At 45.5% G+C, this 18,280-nt stretch overlaps 1 protein-coding gene across 1 annotated transcript in view; it reads left to right on the forward strand.

The window, feature by feature from the left end:
- Positions 1-18,280, forward strand: part of mcf2a (MCF.2 cell line derived transforming sequence a) — a 188,674-nt gene that overhangs the window by 25,354 nt on the left and 145,040 nt on the right. Inside the window, exon 2 of the mRNA XM_063061166.1 lies at positions 16,681-16,764. Coding sequence (XP_062917236.1) covers positions 16,681-16,764 — 84 coding nt within the window. The remainder of the gene's footprint in view (positions 1-16,680; positions 16,765-18,280) is intronic.

Raw genomic sequence — 18,280 nt, forward strand, 5'->3', positions numbered from 1 at the left:
CAGAGGGGTTTGGATGGAGGGGAATGGAGGGCTGTGGTCTAGGTGCAGGTCAATGGCTCTAGGCAGTATAATATGTAGTTCGGCAGGGACTAGATAGGCCGAAGGGCCTGTTTTCTGTACTGTAGTGAACTCTCACTCTGTGACTCTATGATGGGTGTACAGTTGTTTGTACAGCACATCCAGATAAAGCTTTTGAGATAAGTAAGTGGAAGGCAATAATGTCAGGTTGAATGTTAGATATGGGCTAAAGACCTGAAGTCTGTTGAATTAGCGCAGTGAACCTGTGATAGAGCCAGCTTAATGATGTGTAAATTCTGGGAGGGTTCAGCCAACTCTGAGAGTGAGGAAGTGACTTGGGTTGGGTCCCACAATTAACTTCATGCATTGGGTATGATGCCACGCATACTTCTCCCTTTCACTGGAACCAACCAACTAAGTGTTGCTTCTAATACATCTGGGCCAAGTCTGCAGTTGGCGGCACCCCTACTTTCTTACAAGTTTGTAAAGATCTGGCATGTCAACTTCTACAGATGTGTAGTGGAGGATCTATAAATTGGTTGCATCACATCCTAGTATGGAAACACCAATGTGAATAAACAGGAAATCCTACAAAAAGTATTGGATATAGCCCAGTCCATTACTGCACCAGTGGTTGGGTTCACATCCACTGCCGTCTGTAAGGAGTTTGTACATTCTCCCTGTGACTGCATGGGTTCCCTCTGGTCTTGCTGGTTTCTTTCCCACAGCCCGTAGTCGCTTGGGTTAGTAGGCTAATTGTTCACATGGGTGTAATAGGGTGACATGGGCTCGTTAAGCCAAAAGGGCCTGTTACTGTGCTGTATCTGAAAACAAAATAAAACTTCTCATTTAAAGAACAAGATTAGAGATTATCTTTATTTGTCATATGTACGTCCAAACATCAAAACGTACAGTGAAACATCTTGGTCGTATTGAATCAAATCAATGAAGATTGTGCTGTCGCCACATTTCCAGTGCCAACATAGCAAGCCCACAACTTGTTAACCCTACCCTAGTTCCAGCAGTCCGTGTTTGGAACGTGGGAGGGGCACGCGGTCACACGCGGAGAACATACAACTCCTCACAGACGGTGGCGGGAATTGATCCCATGTGATCCAGTGGTGCTGTATGTCAATTATGGTAACCGCCATGCTGCCATGCCTCCTGACACAACAGGAAACAATAAACCACAAGAAAGGACAAAGCCCACCACGAACATTTGTCAGAGTGCTGAGAAAAAGAATATACCCCAGATTACGATAAAAATGGGAATAGCACAGAATATTTAAGAAAGGTGGGTGCATTTTATTTATTTATCGAGCTACAGTGTGGAGCAGGACCTGCCGGCCCTTTGAACTATACCAGCAAGCAAACCCCCGACTTAATCCCGGCCTAATCACACAACAGTTTACAATGGCCAATTAAATGGTACGTCTTTGGAATGTGGGGAGAAACCAAGACACCCAGAGGAAACCCACGCGGTCACGGGGAGAATGTACCAACACCTTACAGGCAGCGACGGGAATTGAACCCAGGTCACTGGTACTGTAAAGTGTTGTGCCAACCACTACACTACTGTACCACCCCATACTGATTTTCAGTGCAATGGAATTTAAGAAAAGTGTCCATAAACAAGGACTGACAAACAACTAATGTGCAAAAGAAGACAATTAGTGCAAATAAAATCTAAGAAATAACACTGAGAACAGGAGTTGAAGAGCCCTTGAATCTATTGTGAGTCTATTGGTTGTGCGGTCAGTCCGTGTTGAGGTGAGTGGAATTATCCACACTGGATCAGGAGCCTGATGGGAGTAGGTAATAACTGTTCCTGAACCTGGTGGTGTGGGACCTGAGGTTAAGGCTTGGTCAGTGGAATGGAATGCAGTGCTTGATGTGTGCGGCTTGGCATAAATAGTGCTTTGTCCAAGTTCAACATAGCTCTCCTGTTTTGCCTGACACTCTTCGCTAATTCCTCTTCCAGAGCACAGTGGCACTTTCAGCTTCAGCTGTTCCCCATGCGCTTTAAGCTGCCATTTAATCATTTTCATTGTTCCTTTATGGCGAAGTCTGTATCTTGTACTTCTCTGAAATACACCGAACATGTGCTTAGCCAGAGGGTGCTGAATCTGTTGAATTCAACACCACAGATGGTGTGGAGGTCACATCATTGAGTATATTCAAAGCAGGGGTTGATAGCTTCTTTATTAGTCAGGGTGTCAAAGGTCACAGGGTGAAGGCAGGAGAATGGGGATGAGAGGGATCATAAATTAGCCATGGTGGAACAGCGAAGCAGAATTGATGGGTCTATTGGCTAATTCTGCTCTGTGTCGTGGGGTCTTATGTCCACACGAGATTCTGCAGATGTTGGAAATCTAGAACAACAGATATAAAATGCTGGAGGAACTCAGCAGGTCAGGCAGCATCTATGGAAATGAATAACCATTGGATGTTTCGACCTGAGACTCTTGGTCAGGGCTGGAATTTCTTCGTCAGGGTGTAGAAAACAGAATAAGAAGGTGGGAGGAGGGGAAGGCTTACAAGCTGGAAGGCGATAGGTGAGAACAGGTGAGGAGGAAGGTTCCTGTATTGTTTTCTCACTGCTTATTATCTTCCCAAACTTTGGGGATGCTCTCACGCAGACCCCACTCCGAGTCATTAACCTCCACCCAACAATGCAGTAGTCCCAGCAGGCTAGATGTAGGAAGATTGTTCCCAATGTTGGGGAAGTCCAGAACGAGGGGTCACAGTTTGAGGATAAAGGGGAAGCCTTTTAGGACCAAGATGAGGAAAAACTTCTTCACACAGAGAGTGGTGAATCTGTGGAGTTCTCTGCCACAGGAAACAGTTGAGGCCAGTTCATTGGCTATATTTAAGACGGAGTTAGATATGTCCCTTGTGGCTACGGGGATCAGGGGGTATGGAGGGAAGGCTGGTACAGGGTTCTCAGTTGGATGATCAGCCATGATCATACTGAATGGTGGTGCAGGCTTGAAGGGCCGAATGGCCAACTCCTGCACCTATTTTCTATGTTTCTATGAGCCCCAGTTAACCAGTGCCCACCATCCTCCAGTCTGAAACACAGCGAGTTATCGCTACTCTCACTTTCTTCTTGAAATCTGTTCCCTGTCTGTGCTGCTACTGGTCTTGTTATTTCTAAACATTACTTATTAATCCTTTGTGTGACTCAACTCAAACATCTCTGATTATTGTATCTAAAATATTGATGCAAAGAATTAATGGCCAACATATTAATGGAATTATGAAGAAATCACACCTGTGGCTATATTTCAATGATTGATAACAAATGTACTTTAATGTATGTATATAGAAATGAGAAGAGCTAGAGGATAAGATGTGAGAGAATAGGACCAATCAACTGTGAAAGTGGAAAAGTGTGTATGGAACCAGCGGAGATAGCAGAGATACTTAATGAATACTTCGCTTCGGCATTCACTATGCAAAAGGATCTTGGCGATTGTAGGGATGACTTACAGTGCTTTGAAAAGATTGAGCATATAGACATTAAGAAAAAGGATGTACTGGAGCTTTTGGAAAGCATCAAGTTGGATAAGTCACCGGGACCGGATGATATGTACCCCAGGCTACTGTAGGAGACGAGGGAGAAGATTGCTGAGCCACTGGAGATGATCTTTGCATCATCAATGGGGACAGGAGAGGTTCCAGAGAATTGGAGGGTGGCAGATGTTGTTCCCTTATTCAAGAAAGGGAGTAGAGATAATCCAGGAAATTATAGAACAGTAAGTCTTACGTCAGTGGTTGGTAAGTTGATGGAAAAGATCCTGAGAAGCAGGATTTGTGAACATTTGGAGAGGCATAATATGATTTGGAATAGTCAGGCTCTGAATTTTTTCAATGATTTTAAGTTCCCTGGCCCCCACCGCTTTATTTTCACCATGGATTTCCAGTCCCTATATACCTCCATCCCCCACCAGGAAGGTCTCAGCTTCTTTTTGGATTCCAGACCTAACCAGTTCCCCTCTACCACCACTCAGCTCTGTCTAGCGGAATTAGTCCTTACTCTTAATAATTTCTCCTTTGGCTCCTCCCACTTCCTCCAAACTAAAGGTGTAGCTATGGGCACCCGTATGGGTCCTAGCTATGCCTGCCTTTTTGTTGGCTTTGTGGAACAATCTATGTTCCAAACCTATTCTGGTATCTGTCCCCCACTTTTCCTTCGCTACATCGACGACTGCATTGGCGCTGCTTCCTGCACACATGCTGAGCTCATTGACTTTATTAACTTTGCCTCCAACTTTCACCCTGCCCTCAAGTTTACCTGGTCCATTTCCGACACCTCCCTCCCCTTTCGAGATTTTTCTGTCTCTATCTGGACACAGCTTATTTACTGATGTCTACTATAAGCCTACAGACTCTCACAGCTATCTAGATTATTTCTCTTCCCACCCTGTCTCTTGCAAAATTGCCATCCCCTTCTCGCAATTCCTCCATCTCCTCCGCATCTGCTCTCAGGATGAACTTTTCATTCCAGAAGGAGATGTCCTCCTTTTTTAAAGAAAGGGGATTCCCTTCCTCCACCATCAACTCAGCTCTCAAACGCACCTACCCCACTTCACGTACATCTGCTCTCACCCCATCCTCCCCCCACCCCACTAGGAATAGGGTTTCCCTGGTCCTCACCTACCACCCCACCAGCCTCTGGGTCCAACATATTATTCTCCATAACTTCCGCCACCTCCAACGGGATCCCACCACTAAGCACATCTTTCCCTCCCCCACCCCCTCTGCTTTCCGCAGGGATCAATCCCTACGCCTCCCTTGTCCATTCTTTCCCCCCCATCCCTCCCCACTGATCTCCCTCCTGGCACTTATCCTTGTAAGCGGAACAAGTGCTACACATGCCCTTACACTTCCTCCCTTACCACCATTCAGGACCCCAGACAGTCCTTCCAGGTGAGGCAACACTTCACCTATGAGTTGGCTGGGGTGATATACTGCGTCCAGTGCTCCCGATGTGGCCTTTTATATATTGGCGAGACCCGACGCAGACTGGGAGACCGCTTTGCTGAACATCTACTCTCTGTCCGCCAGAGAAAGCAGGATTTCCCAGTGGCCACACATTTTAATTCCACATCCCATTCCCATTCTGACATGTCTATCCACGGCCTCCTCCACTGTAAAGATGAAGCCACACTCAGGTTGGAGGAACAACGCCTTATATTTTGTCTGGGTAGCCTCCAACCTGATGGCATGAACATTGACTTCTCTAACTTCCATTAATGCCCCACCTCCCCTTTGTACCCCGTCCATTATTTATTTATTTTCTCTCTCCTTTTTCTCCCTCTGTCGCTCTCACTATACTCATTTCCCATCCTCTGGGCTTCCCCCCTCCCCTTTTCTTTCTCCCTCGGCCTCCCGTCCCATGATCCTCTCCCTTCTCCAGCCTCGTATCCCTTTTGCCAATCAACTTTCCAGCTCTTGGCTCCATCCCTCCCCCTCCTGTCTTCTCCTATCATTTTGGATCTCCCCCTCCCCCTCTCCCTCCCACTTTCAAATCTCTTACTATCTCTTCTTTCAGTTAGTCCTGACGAAGGGTCTCAGCCCAAAACGTTGACTGTACCTCTTCCTATAGATGCTGCCTGGCCTAAGTGTGAGGTGGTTCATTTTGGTAGGTCAAATATGATGATAGAATATAGTATTAATGGTAAGACACTTGGTTGGCAGTGTGGAGGATCAGAGGGATCTTGGGGTCCGAGTCCATAGGACACACAAAGCTGCTGTGTAGGTTGACTCTGTGGTTAAGAAGACATACGTTGCAATGGCCTTCATCAATCGTGGGATTGAGTTTAAGAGCTGCAGCTATATAGGACCCTGGTCAGACCCCACTTGGAGTACTGTGCTCAGTTCTGGTCGCCTCACTACAGGAAGAATGTGGAAACTATAGAAAGGGTGCAGAGGAGATTTACAAGGATGTTGCCTGGATTGGGGAGCATGCCTTATGAGAATAGGTTGAGTGAACTCGGCCTTTTCTCCTTGGAGTGACTGAGGATGAGAGGTGACCTGATAGAGGTGTATAAGATGATGAGAGGCATTGATTGTGTGGATAGTCAGAGGCTTTCCCCCAGGGCTGAAATGGTTAGCACGAGAGAGCACAGTTTTAAGGTGCTTGGAAGTAGGTACAGAGGAGATGTCAGGGGTAAGTTTTCTTTTTACTCAGAGAGTGGTGAGTGTGTGGAATGGGCTGCCAGCAATGGTGGTGGAGGCAGATACAATAGGGTCTTTTAAGGGACTCCTGGATAGGTACATGGATCTTCGAAAAATAGAGGGCTATGGGTAACCCCAGGTAATTTCTAAAGTAAGTAAATGTTTGGTACAGCATTGTGGGCCGAAGGGCCTGTATTGTGCTGTAGGTTTTCTCTGTTTCTACGTAACACAATCTGAGGTTCGTCCTCCCACAGGCAGCCACAAAACAAAGAAACACCACGAAACCCGGTCAAGAAAGCATTAAGCACCCAAAGCGTGAGAAAAAGAGCAAATAGTGCAAATGACAAAAAGCAATTGAACAACACGTAGAATATCAAACATGAAACCGGGAGTATTCAGTTTAATTCAGTTCAGCGAGGCGCTGCTGGCCTATGCAAGCCGCCGGGCCACTCTTCACCAAAGCCCCCCCCCCATCTGCATTGATCACCCCGATCCAACTGCTCGAAAACAGCAAACACAAAGAGTAGCCGAATCCAGGAATGCATGCAACATGAACCTCAAAGTTCCTCAAAACAAGTCCAAAGCCTTGCCCGCAAGTCCTGGCAATGTAGATCCCAAGACTCCTGCACTTTCTTCCAAGAGCAGCTAGCGAGAGGGAGAGGGAGACGAAGACTGGTCACACCCAGGCAGACAGCACCAAACATCTGCCTTTCATGCAAAGACTCTATCAAATTTCTACAGATATTCTGACCGGTCGCATCACCGTCTGGTGTGGAGGGACCACTGCACAGGATCGGAAAAAGCTCAGCCCGCTCCATCATGGGCACCAGCCACCTCAGCAACAAGGACATCTTCAAAAAGCAATGCCTTCGGAAGGTGGCATCTCATTAAGGACTCCATCACCCAGGGCATCCTCTCTTCTCGTTGCACCACGAGCAGGAGGTACAGGAGCCAGAAGACCCACACTCAACGTTTTAGGAAATCTTCTTCCTCTCTGACTGTCTGTGAACCCATGAACCTTACCTCACGTTTTGCTCTCTTTCTGCATTAACTTACTTTTTGTTTCTTATTTAAATTTATAGTATTTTTATGTATTGCATGGTACTTTTGCCTCAAAGCAACAAATTTCATGACATATGTCAGTGATAATCGTCCTGATTCTGATTTTGATTCCGATCCTAAAGGCTCCCTATTAGCAAGGGTGAACTAACCAGGGTGTAGTTTCCTGTCACGTGGGTGCTAAATCTGTCATTTTCCAACCTCTGCACCAACCACACAGTGCCCCTCAGGAATGGGGTTTATCTGGTGATCCACTAACACTTAGTCTGCCTTTCCAATCCCTTCTCCTTACAACCTTCACAACCGAGACCACGAGAAGCTGCCGAGTGGTGTGGACACAGCACAGCACAACACAGAAACCAGCCTCCCCTTCAGGGACACAAGAGGTTCTGCGGGTGCTGGAAAGCAAGGGCAAAACTCACCAGATGCTGGAGGAGCTCAGCAGGTCAGGCAGCATCTATGGAGAGGAACAAACAGTCGGCATTTCAGGCCAAGACCCTACATCAGAACTGGAAAGGAAGGGGGAAGAGAGCAGAATGTGAAGGCGAGAGGAGGTGGAAGAGTACAGGCTGACAGATGATAGATGTCACTTGGTGAGGGAGCCTCTGCCTGCACTTCATGCTGCCTCAGACGAAGTCTATGGAGGGAAGACTGGTTCCTATGAAGTGCTGAGCTGTGTCCACAACTGCCCACAGCAGTTTCTTGTGATCTAGGGCAGAGCAGTTGCCATACCAAGCCACGATACATCCAGATAGGATGCTTTTTGTGATGCATTGATAGGAATTGGTGAGAGTAAATGGGTTACACCTAATTTTTTACTCTTTTGAAGAAGGAGAGTTATTGGTGATCTTTCCTGGCTGTGATATCTACATGGTTGGACGAATGTCAGGTTACCTTTGTTTGATAAATTTACTTGAAGTTTGTGTAAGGTCCAGGTTTTGTGTTTTTCAAGTCCCAATCCTGAAAGTGAGCAAAGAAATCTATACGAGTCTGGCTTTCCACTGTTGGCAGTGACTCCCGGCCGAGACACCTGACCCCAGGAACAAAGGCACAGTGGAGGCTCTCCCCGAGTCCTGACTATACTTTGACAACTCCACCAAACTAGAGGTCTGATTCTGCTCTGTGATTAGTAACCCTCCTTTCTGCTTTGTAACAGTACCTATATTTCATAGGCTGCACGACCTCTTAGAATGTCCTGACTGCAAGGAAAGTTGCCTGCGGTTATGAGCTTCTCTTCAGTTATGCCCATTGACTTTATGGTATAGAATGTAGAATCTGGGTGTGTTGAGGATCTCCACTGGTCAGGGTCAACAATGGATGTTGCGTTCCAGATGTCCATGTGATATGCAAGCCAGGACATTGTGATATAGAGAGCAAGCTGTTGCGATGTGGCAAACTCCCCTTCTCCATATAACTAAGGAATGGCAGAGACTGATACAGTTTGGCACCAGTGGCGTCGCAGAAGTTTCCAGTCAGCATTAAACTCAAGTTCGGGCCACCTTAGAAACTCTGGGTATGTGATAGATATTTTAATGAAACACTTCGGTGAGGGTGGAGATGTAATGGATTCAAGCATAGAGCTGGACAAACTAACTGTAGTTTCTGTAGAATTATTGATCTTTGTTTTATGAGTGAGATATTTACGTTATGTACACATGGGGCGTGTGGTGTACCGAGTGTTTGTCATTGGGGATGGTGTTAGTGATGCTGGAGGAAGTAAACAGTTCCCAAAGTTAAAACCTGTTCTCTCCTGCCACTATTGACTGGAGGCGTGAGCTAATTTCTTCACCACAATCAGGTACAAGTATCAGGCTGGATTGTAGATAGATTTGTTTATTATTGTCATATGTAGCAAGATGCAGTGAGAAACTTGACTTGCATGCTGTTCATATCATTACACAGTGCACTGAGGTAGAATTGGCTGAAACAATAATTCTGAATAAAGTAACAGCTGCAGCGAAAATGCACTGCGGGTAAATAATGAAGTGCAGGGTCATAACATGAGGTCAAGAGTCCATCTTCTTGTACAAGAGATGACAGAGTCATAGAACGCTACAGCACAGGAACAGACCTTTTGGCCCATCTAGTCCATGCTGAACTATTAATCTGCCTAGTCCGATCGACCTGCACTCAGACCATAGCCCACCATCCCCCTCCCATCCACGTATCTATCCCAAATTTCTCTTAAAAGTAGCCATGCACCACTTGCGCTGGCAGCTCTTTCCACACTCTCACCAGCCCCTGCGTGAAGAAGTTTCCCCTCATGTTCCCCTTTAACATTTCACCTGTCAACAGCATCTTGGTACATATGACTAATCTGCCTACAATCCAGCCTGAGCCTGGTGATATGTGCTTCCAGACATTTGTATCTTCTGCCCAATGGAGAGGGGAGAAAAGTGTATTTCTGGGGTAGATGGGGTCTGGATTCTGCTGGCTGCTTTACTGAAACAGCAGGAAGTATAAACAGAGCCCATGGAGGGGAGGTTGGCTCCTGTGATGTGCTGAGCTGTGTCCACAACTCTGCAGTTTCTTATGGGTACAAGCAGAGTAGATGCCACACCAAGATGTTATGCATCCTGATAGGATGCTTTCTAAGGAGCATTGATATAAATTGTGAAATTTTGATGGGGAAATGCCAAATTGCTTTAAGCTCCTGAGGAAGGAGAGATGTTCAGGAGCTTTCTTGGCTGTGGCACCAACATGGTTGGAGCAGAACACTTTGGTAATGTTCGCATCTGGGAACTTCAAACTCTCAGTCCTCACAAACTCAATCTCACTGGTAGGTTTCTGTGGAGTGCAGTAAAACATAGGGGTGGGAATACAGATCCACAGTTCCTTGAAAGAGCTGTCACACGTAGATAGGGAGTGAAGAGAGCTTTTGGCACGTCAGCCTTCGTAAATCAGGGCATCGAGTAGAAGAGTTGGATATGATGTTGAGGTTGTAAAATACATTGGTGACACTGAATTTTGAATATTGAGTGGTCTGGTCACCAAATTACAGGAAATAACATCAATAAAATTGAAAGAGTGCAGAGAAAATTAACAAGGATGTTGCCGGGACTTGAAGTCCTGAGTTTTAGAGAGTGGTTGAATAGGTTAGAACTTTATTCCCTGAAGCATAGGAGAATTTGGGGAGATGTAATTGAGGTGTACAAAATTATGAAGGGTATAAATAGAGTAAAACGCAAGCAGGCTCTTTACACTAAGACTAGAACCAGAGGTCATAGGTTAAGAGTGAAAGCTGTTGAAATCGATATGCAAGCCAGGGCAGTATGAAATGGAGAGCAAGTTATTGCCCAGGTAGCAGGCTCCTTCTCTCCACGCAGCTGAATCCAAAGGAACAACAGAGACCAATATAGTGTGGCACCAAGCGTCATCGCAGGAGTCGTCAGTCAGTGTTGAACTCAACGTAGAACTGCCTTAGTGACACCAGCTCTGGATTTTTCCTTGGGGTTTACTCCTGAGGCTTTCCCGATGAGTGCGTATAGCCACAGCATCTCAGAGGTTTGAGATCAGAGTCTTCCTTCTCCCAGATGAGGTGCCAGCCATGGCTGACATGCCCCATCTGCCTAAGAGCAGATGCGGTAGAGACGGAGGAATTGCAAGAAGGGGATGGCATTTTTGCAAGAGACAGGGTGAGAAGAGGAATAGTCCAGATGAGAGACAGGGTGAGAAGATATATTCCGTCCACTCAGGTTGGAGGAACAACACCTTATATTCCGTCTGGGTAGCCTCCAAGCTAATGGCACGAACATTGACTTCTCTAACTTCCGCTAATGCCCCACCTCTCCCTCGTACCCCATCCGTTATTTATATACACACATTCTATCTCTCTCTCTCCCCTTTTTCTCCCTCTGTCCCTCTGACTTTCCTCTGGGTTTCCCCCCTCCCCCTTTTTCTTCCTAGGCCTCCTGTCCCATGATCCTCTCATATCCCTTTTGCCAATCACCTGTCCAGCTCTTAGCTCCATCCCTCCCCCTCCTGTCTTCTCCTATCATTTTGGATCTCCCCCTCCCACTTTCAAATCTCTTACTAGCTCTTCCTTCAGTTAGTCCTGACGAAGGGTCTCGGCCCGAAACGTCAACTGTACCTCTTCCTAGAGATGCTGCCTGGCCTGCTGTGTTCACCAGCAACTTTGATGTGTGTTGCTTGAATTTCCAGCATCTGTAGAATTCCTCGTGTTTACAGATTCTCTGACCTTGTTATTTATATGCGGTTCCTTAAGTTTGTCATAGCCAGAGTGGGTGCGGGAAGTAGGGATAAGCTCCCAATGGCATGCATCTCAAGTAGCCTCTGACAACCAAATCCAACTCCTGGCCCTCGTGTGTGGCTTAGCTACTAAACCCAGCGGAAAAGTTTCTACTGACAGTAGAAGAGTCAAAGGTGGGTTACTGGCCAGTCACTTCAGGCAGATGGGGCATGTCAGCCATGGCTAGCACCTCATCTAGGAGAAGGAAGACTCTGATCTCAAACCTCTGAGATGCTGTGGCTATATGCACTCATCGGGAAAGCCTCGGGAGTAAACCCCAAGGAAAAATCCAGAGCTAGTGTCACTAAGGCAGTTCTACGTTGAGTTCAACACTGACTGGCGACTCCTGCGATGACGCTTGGTGCCACACTGCCTCTGGGTTTCTGCCCCCCCCCCATTTTTCTTTCTCCCTGGGCCTCCTGTCATATCCTCTCATATCCCTTTTGCCAATCACCTGTCCAGCTCTTGGCTCCATCCCGCCCACTCCTGTCTTCTCCCATCATTTTGGATCCCCCCTCCCACTCCCACTTTCAAATCTCTTACTAGCTCTTCTTTCAGTTAGTCCTCACGAAGGGTCTCGGCCCGAAACGTCGACTGTACCTCTTCCTAGAGATGCTGCCTGGCCTGCTGCATTCACCAGCAACTTTGATGTGTGTTGCAGAGAATCTGTGCATTGTGTAATTTGATCTAAGTGTGAATGGGACCAGACTCTGAATGTTAAGCATCTCTGCATTTTAAGAACTTTCAAACCAACTCTTATTAAAGATTTCAATATTAACTCCTAATTTTCTTCGATCTACAGCACAAATATTTCAAGGCCTCACTTAAGAGGTTTCAGTTAGGAACTCGCCCTGGAGATGAATTTTGTACAGTGACCGACTATGAGATTTTAATTTTTATTTTATTTATTTAGCTATTTGAAGATGCGACATGAAACGGGCCCTTCTGGTCCAATGAGCCGTGCCTCCCAGCAACTCACCTGTTAATCCTATCCTAGTCACAGGACAATTTACAACGACCAACTCACCTGTTAATCCTATCCTAGTCACAGGGCAATTTACAATGACCAATTAATTTACTAACCGGTGCATCTCTGGACTGGGGAAGGAAAGCAGAGCACCTGGAGAAAACCCACACATTCACTGGGAGAACATACAAACTCCTAAAAGACAGCATCAGAAACAAAATCCAAACACCAGAATGCCTCAAAGTTCAAAGTAACATTTATTATCAGAGTACACAGTATCACCGCATACAGCACCGAGATTCTTTATCTGTGGGCATACTTAGCAAATCCAGAGGACAATACAGTAACTGTTAACAGGATCAATGGACAAATTCCCTTTTGTTCGAGTGAGGAGTGGTAACTGTTGTTGAACCTGGTGGTGTGAGTCCTGAGGCTCCTGTACCTTCTGCCTGATCACAGCAGCATGGAAAAGAGCAGAGTCTGGGGGCGGGGGGGTGGTGAGGATCTTTGATGATGGATGCTGCTTTTCTATGGCAATGTTTCATGTAGATGTGCTCAATGATTGGGAGGGTTTTACCCATGACGTACTGAACAGAATCCACTACCTTTTGTTGGATTTCCTGCCCAAATTTTCATTCTCCTTCCTGTATGCTGATTGATCACCCACTTTGATACAGCCCACAACAGTGCTACAGTCACCGGTGTAAAAGGAGTAGAGCAGGGGGCTAAGCACACATCTCTGTGGTGCTCCTGTGCCGATGGAGATCGTGGAGGAGATGTTTTTGCCAGTCTGAACTGACTGGAGTCTACAAGTGAGAAAATCCAGGATCTAGCTGCACAAGGGGGTATTGAGGCCCAGGTCTTGGAGTTCACCGGTTAGTTTTGAGGGGATGATGGTGTTCAATGCTGAGTTGTAATTAGCTGTAATTGACCAAGGACATCCTGATGTATGCACCTTTACTGCCCAGATGTTCCAGGGTTGCGTGAAGTGCCAATGAGATAGTATCTGCAGCATTTCCCCGAGCTGTAATAGTGTTGCACTAACTGCGACCCCACCATGGCGCCCTATTAATTGCTTGCCCACATTTCTCTTAATCCAGACTGTCTTTATGTCAAGGACTCACTTAACAAGCAAAAGCTCTCAAGTCGAAATGGATTTTATTGTCATCTGCAGCAGCATCACTGACACACAGCATCAGATGAGCCTCATTCGCAAGGGAAACAAATAAAACTTGCACACAATTTTTGCATGTTTTCAGTCTAAGAGTTAACACACTGCAGGGTTTATGCTTCACGTGGGAAAAGTGTTGTCACTTACAATGATTCAGGAAGCAGTTGGCCAGGAACAGCATCAGAGGCAGAAAAAACAGATGGAGGTAGGTCTACACAGATCAGGTGGTAATGAGCATTTGTTTGGGAGTGTTGGGGAGCCATTTGCTTCAGATGGACAATAATTGTCAGTCATATCCACAACGTACAAGAATATTTATTTAAAACAATGTTGTTGGTTGACTGTCATATCCGAAGATGACAAGAGACCTATGCTGTAAAATTTTAAAGTGGGAAAGACGTTGCACTGGGCAGTTCCACTCTCTCAATCTGAGAAGTCCAAGACCAGTGGTATGAGTCATCGTCAAAACTGGGGTCTTCCTTGGTTGCCGTGGATGACCATGATGCCTTCTGTGTCTTGTCATGGCCTTCCCTCTCTACGGAGTGTTGCAGAACCACCTTCCAGGCCGTTGGATCCCACTGTAGATCTCATCCACCCACTCTGCCAGAGTTGAATTTGCATGCTAGAACAGGCATGTCCCTATCTCACCGGGGTATGAAGTCCACCGGCTACCCTCACCTGATTTAGCCCACTTATCAAAGTGGAGTATTGGAGTGTGGCTGTTCTCACATGCAAATGGCTACTTGGAGCCACAGGTGAGAGCTGAGTGTCTGCTGGGGACCAAAGGTGAGTCAACTGCCCTGGAATGGACACGACAAGACCATTCAGCAGAGGTGACACTCCTCCATATACCCTATTAAAAATCGATAACAAATGAGGTATGATTGTACGAATTGGAACTAGTGATGTTCCCAACTCATTTCTGAGCTGTTATAAATGGGAATGAATTATGACTGAAGACAAAAGATTCTGGAAATATAGATCAGCACAGACAAAGTGCTTGAGGAACTCAGCAAGTCAGGCTGCATCTATCAAGGGGGATAGATGGTCAACATCACGAACAAAGACTCTTTATCAGGACTCATGATCTTGCCCCAAAACTTAATGTTAATTTCCCTCCATAGACACTGCCTGACCTGCTGAATATCCCTTCATAGACACTGCCTGACCTGTTGAGTTTCTCCAGCATTTTGTGTGTGTGGCCCTGGATTTCCAGCATCTACAGAATCTCTTGTGTTCAGAATCAGAATCAAGTTAATTACCATGGATGTATGTTAAGAAAATTTGTTATTTTACAGCTGCAGTACAGAACAAGACATAAAATTACCATCATTTATTAAAGTAAATAAGTATACAAGAAGAGGAATACGAGGTAGAGTTCATGGACTATCAGATTTATCCTGACTTTGGCCATGAGCTGTGGGTGGAGTTTGCACAGTCTCCCTCTATCTATGAGAATGGGCTTCCTCTGGTTTCTTGCTACATCAGAAAGACACATGGGTCAGTCGATTAATAGGCCACTGTAAACTGTTAATAATGTAAGATGTGGGGTAATTGAAGAGTATGTAAGGAGAATTTTAAAAAGTAGTGTTATTGTGGGATGTTTGTTGCAGGTGAAGGGGGTATCTCTGTGCGGTATCTCTCTGTTACTCCATAACCCTCTCATGCTCCATTCTGTGCAACATCTCCCTGCTTCTTCCTCAGGAGGCTGTGGAAATTCAGCATGTGTCCACCGAACATAGAATGCATTCTGTCTGGGTGCTTAGCGGCTTGGTGTGGCAGCCGCTCTGCCAGTGGTCACAGAAAACTGCGGAGAGTTGTGGACAGAGCTCAGTACGTCATAGAAACCAGCCTCCTCTCTGAGGACTATCTACGCTTCTTGCTGCCTCAGTAAAGTAGCCAGCATAATCAAAGATCCCACCCACCTTGAACATTCTCTCTTCTCCTGCCTCCCACTGAGCAGAAGATACAAAAGCCTAAAATTATGTACCTCCAGGCTCAAGGGTAGATTTTATCTGCTGTTGTAATCTTACTGACTTGTTCCCTGGTAAGATAAGATGGATCCATGACTTCACATTCTATCTTGTTGTGACCTTGCAACTTAATTCTGTTATTGTTTTCCCTTGTACTACCTCCACGTAACAAGGTGGTGAAATGATCTGTATGGATGGCATGCGAAACATCGTACCTAGGTACATCTGACCACCATCATCATCGTGTGTGTTGTGTATCATTGGTCTTTCCATGACCATGATTGTTCTTGGCAACATTTTTCTACAGACGTGGTTTGCCATGCCTTCCTGTGGGCAGCGTCTTTACAAGATGGGTGTTCCCAGATGTTATCAACACTCATCAAAGATTGACTGCTGGCGTCAGTGGTCGCATGACCAGGACTTGTGATCTGCACCGGCTGCTCAAACAACCATCCACCACCTGCTCCCATGGCTTCACGTGATTGGGGTGGTGTGGGGGGGGGAGGTGCTAAACAGGTGCTACGCCTTACCCAAGGATGCTTACGGGTTGGTGTCTTCCACCTCTTTGGTAGAAATGAGTCTCCACCCAACATCTGTGACAACAATAAACCAATTTGCTAATTGTATTTGCTGACACTCCTCCGGACATTGTGATGTTACTGCAATCTGTTATTGTTGACCTGATTAAAGAGAAAGTTTAACTTTATTTGCCACGTGTACATTGAAACATCAAAATATACAGTGAAATGCATTGTTTGCATCGATGTTCAATGCAATCCGGGGATGTGCTGGGGGCAGCCCGCAAATGTCACTCCATTTCCAACACTGACAGAGCAGGCCCGTGACTCAGTAACCCCGACCCGAACACGGCTGGAATGTGGGAGGAAATCCATGTAGTCATCGGAAAAATCTACAAACTCCTTTGAGGCAGTGATGGAACTGAACTCAAATAGCTGGCTCTGTAAAGCGTTACACTACCCTTCCACACTTAAAAGGAATGGTGTGATTAAATGAATTGGTAACATTACAACTATCATACGTGTTACTTTTTTTTTTGCAGGTGAACTTGCACCAGAGATTCTCAACCCTGTCAGTACGAAAAGCATCCGTGAACATCTGAAGAAACAGTTTGTTTACCTCACAGGTAAGCTTCACTGATGCATTTTGAGTGCTATCCAAAAAATAATGTGATATCAGGCTCCTCTCTGCTTTATTATTGTTTCAAAATGTGATACCAGGTAGCATTGGAGATGGGCAACTCATTAATAATAGGTTAACTGTTTAATAAGGCAGCAGGACCAATGGGATAGTCAAAGCAATCAGCAATTAATGTCCTTTATCAGTTTACTCCTGTGTGTTGTCTTCCAAAGCAAACAAAGTTCAAAGTAAATTTATTGTCGAAGTATGTATGTTATCATATACTACCCTGAGATTCATTTTCTTGCAGGCATTTTACAGGGAAAAAATAAAGAAATACAATAGAATCTATGAAGAACGATACATAAGTGAAGTCTGACATAGAACCAATGTGCAAAAGAAGACAAACTATGTAAATAAAAATAATATTGAGAACATGAGTTGTAAAGTCCTTGAAAGTGAGTCTATAAAGTTCAAACTTGAAAGTAAATTTATTATCGGAGTACATGCATGTCACCACATACAACCCTGAGATTCTTTTTCTGCGGGCATACTTAGCAAATCTATAGAACAGTAAACATCAGGAACTGTGAACTGTAAACAAACAGTGCAAATGCAGATAATAAATAAACAGCAATAAATAATGAGATGGATATAACAAAATTAAAGAATCCTTAAATGAGTGTAGTTATCCCCTTTTGTTCAAGAGCCTAATGGTTGAGGGATAGTAACTGTTCTTGAACTTGGTGGTGTGATTCCTGAGGCTACTGTACCTTCTACCTGAGGGCAGCAGCAAGAAAAGAGCTTGGGCCTGTGTGGTGAGGATCCTTGATGATGGATGTTGCTTTTCCAGAGCAATGTTTTATGTAGATGTGCTCAATGGTTGGGAAGGTTTTGCCCATGTTGTAGTGGGCCTAATTCACTACTTGTGGGATTTTCCACTCAAGGGCATTGGTGTTCCCATACCAGGCAGTAACGCAGCCAGTTAGTGCACTTTCCAAAACACACATATAAAAGTTTGCCAAGGTTTTCAATGACATGCCGAAACTCTGCAGACTCCTGAGAAAGTAGAGGCACTGTTGTACTTGCTTTGCAACTATATTTATATGATGGGTCCAGGACAGATCCTCCGAGATAGTGACACCCAGGAATTTAAAGTTGCTGACTCCTTTCCACCTCTGATCCTCTCATTACTGTCTCATGGACCTCTGGTTTCCCTCTCCTGAAGTCTACAATCAGTTCTTTAGTCTTACTACAGACGCTGACTGAGAGGTTGTTGTTATGACACCACTCAGCCAAATTTTCAGTCTCCCTCCTGTGTGCTGATTCATCACCCCCTTTGATACAGCCCACAACAGTGGTGTTATCAGCAGACTTGGAGCTGTACTCAGTCAACAGTCGAAGGGATAAAGCAAGTGGAGCCAGGGGGTGTGGGGGCAAGCACACATCCCTGTGGAACTCTGGTGCTGATGGAGATTGTGGAGGAGATGCTTCTGCTAATTCAGACTGATTGGGGTGTACAA

The sequence above is a fragment of the Mobula hypostoma genome, chromosome 10 (assembly GCF_963921235.1).
Source record: "Mobula hypostoma chromosome 10, sMobHyp1.1, whole genome shotgun sequence".
Classification (NCBI taxonomy): domain Eukaryota; kingdom Metazoa; phylum Chordata; class Chondrichthyes; order Myliobatiformes; family Myliobatidae; genus Mobula; species Mobula hypostoma.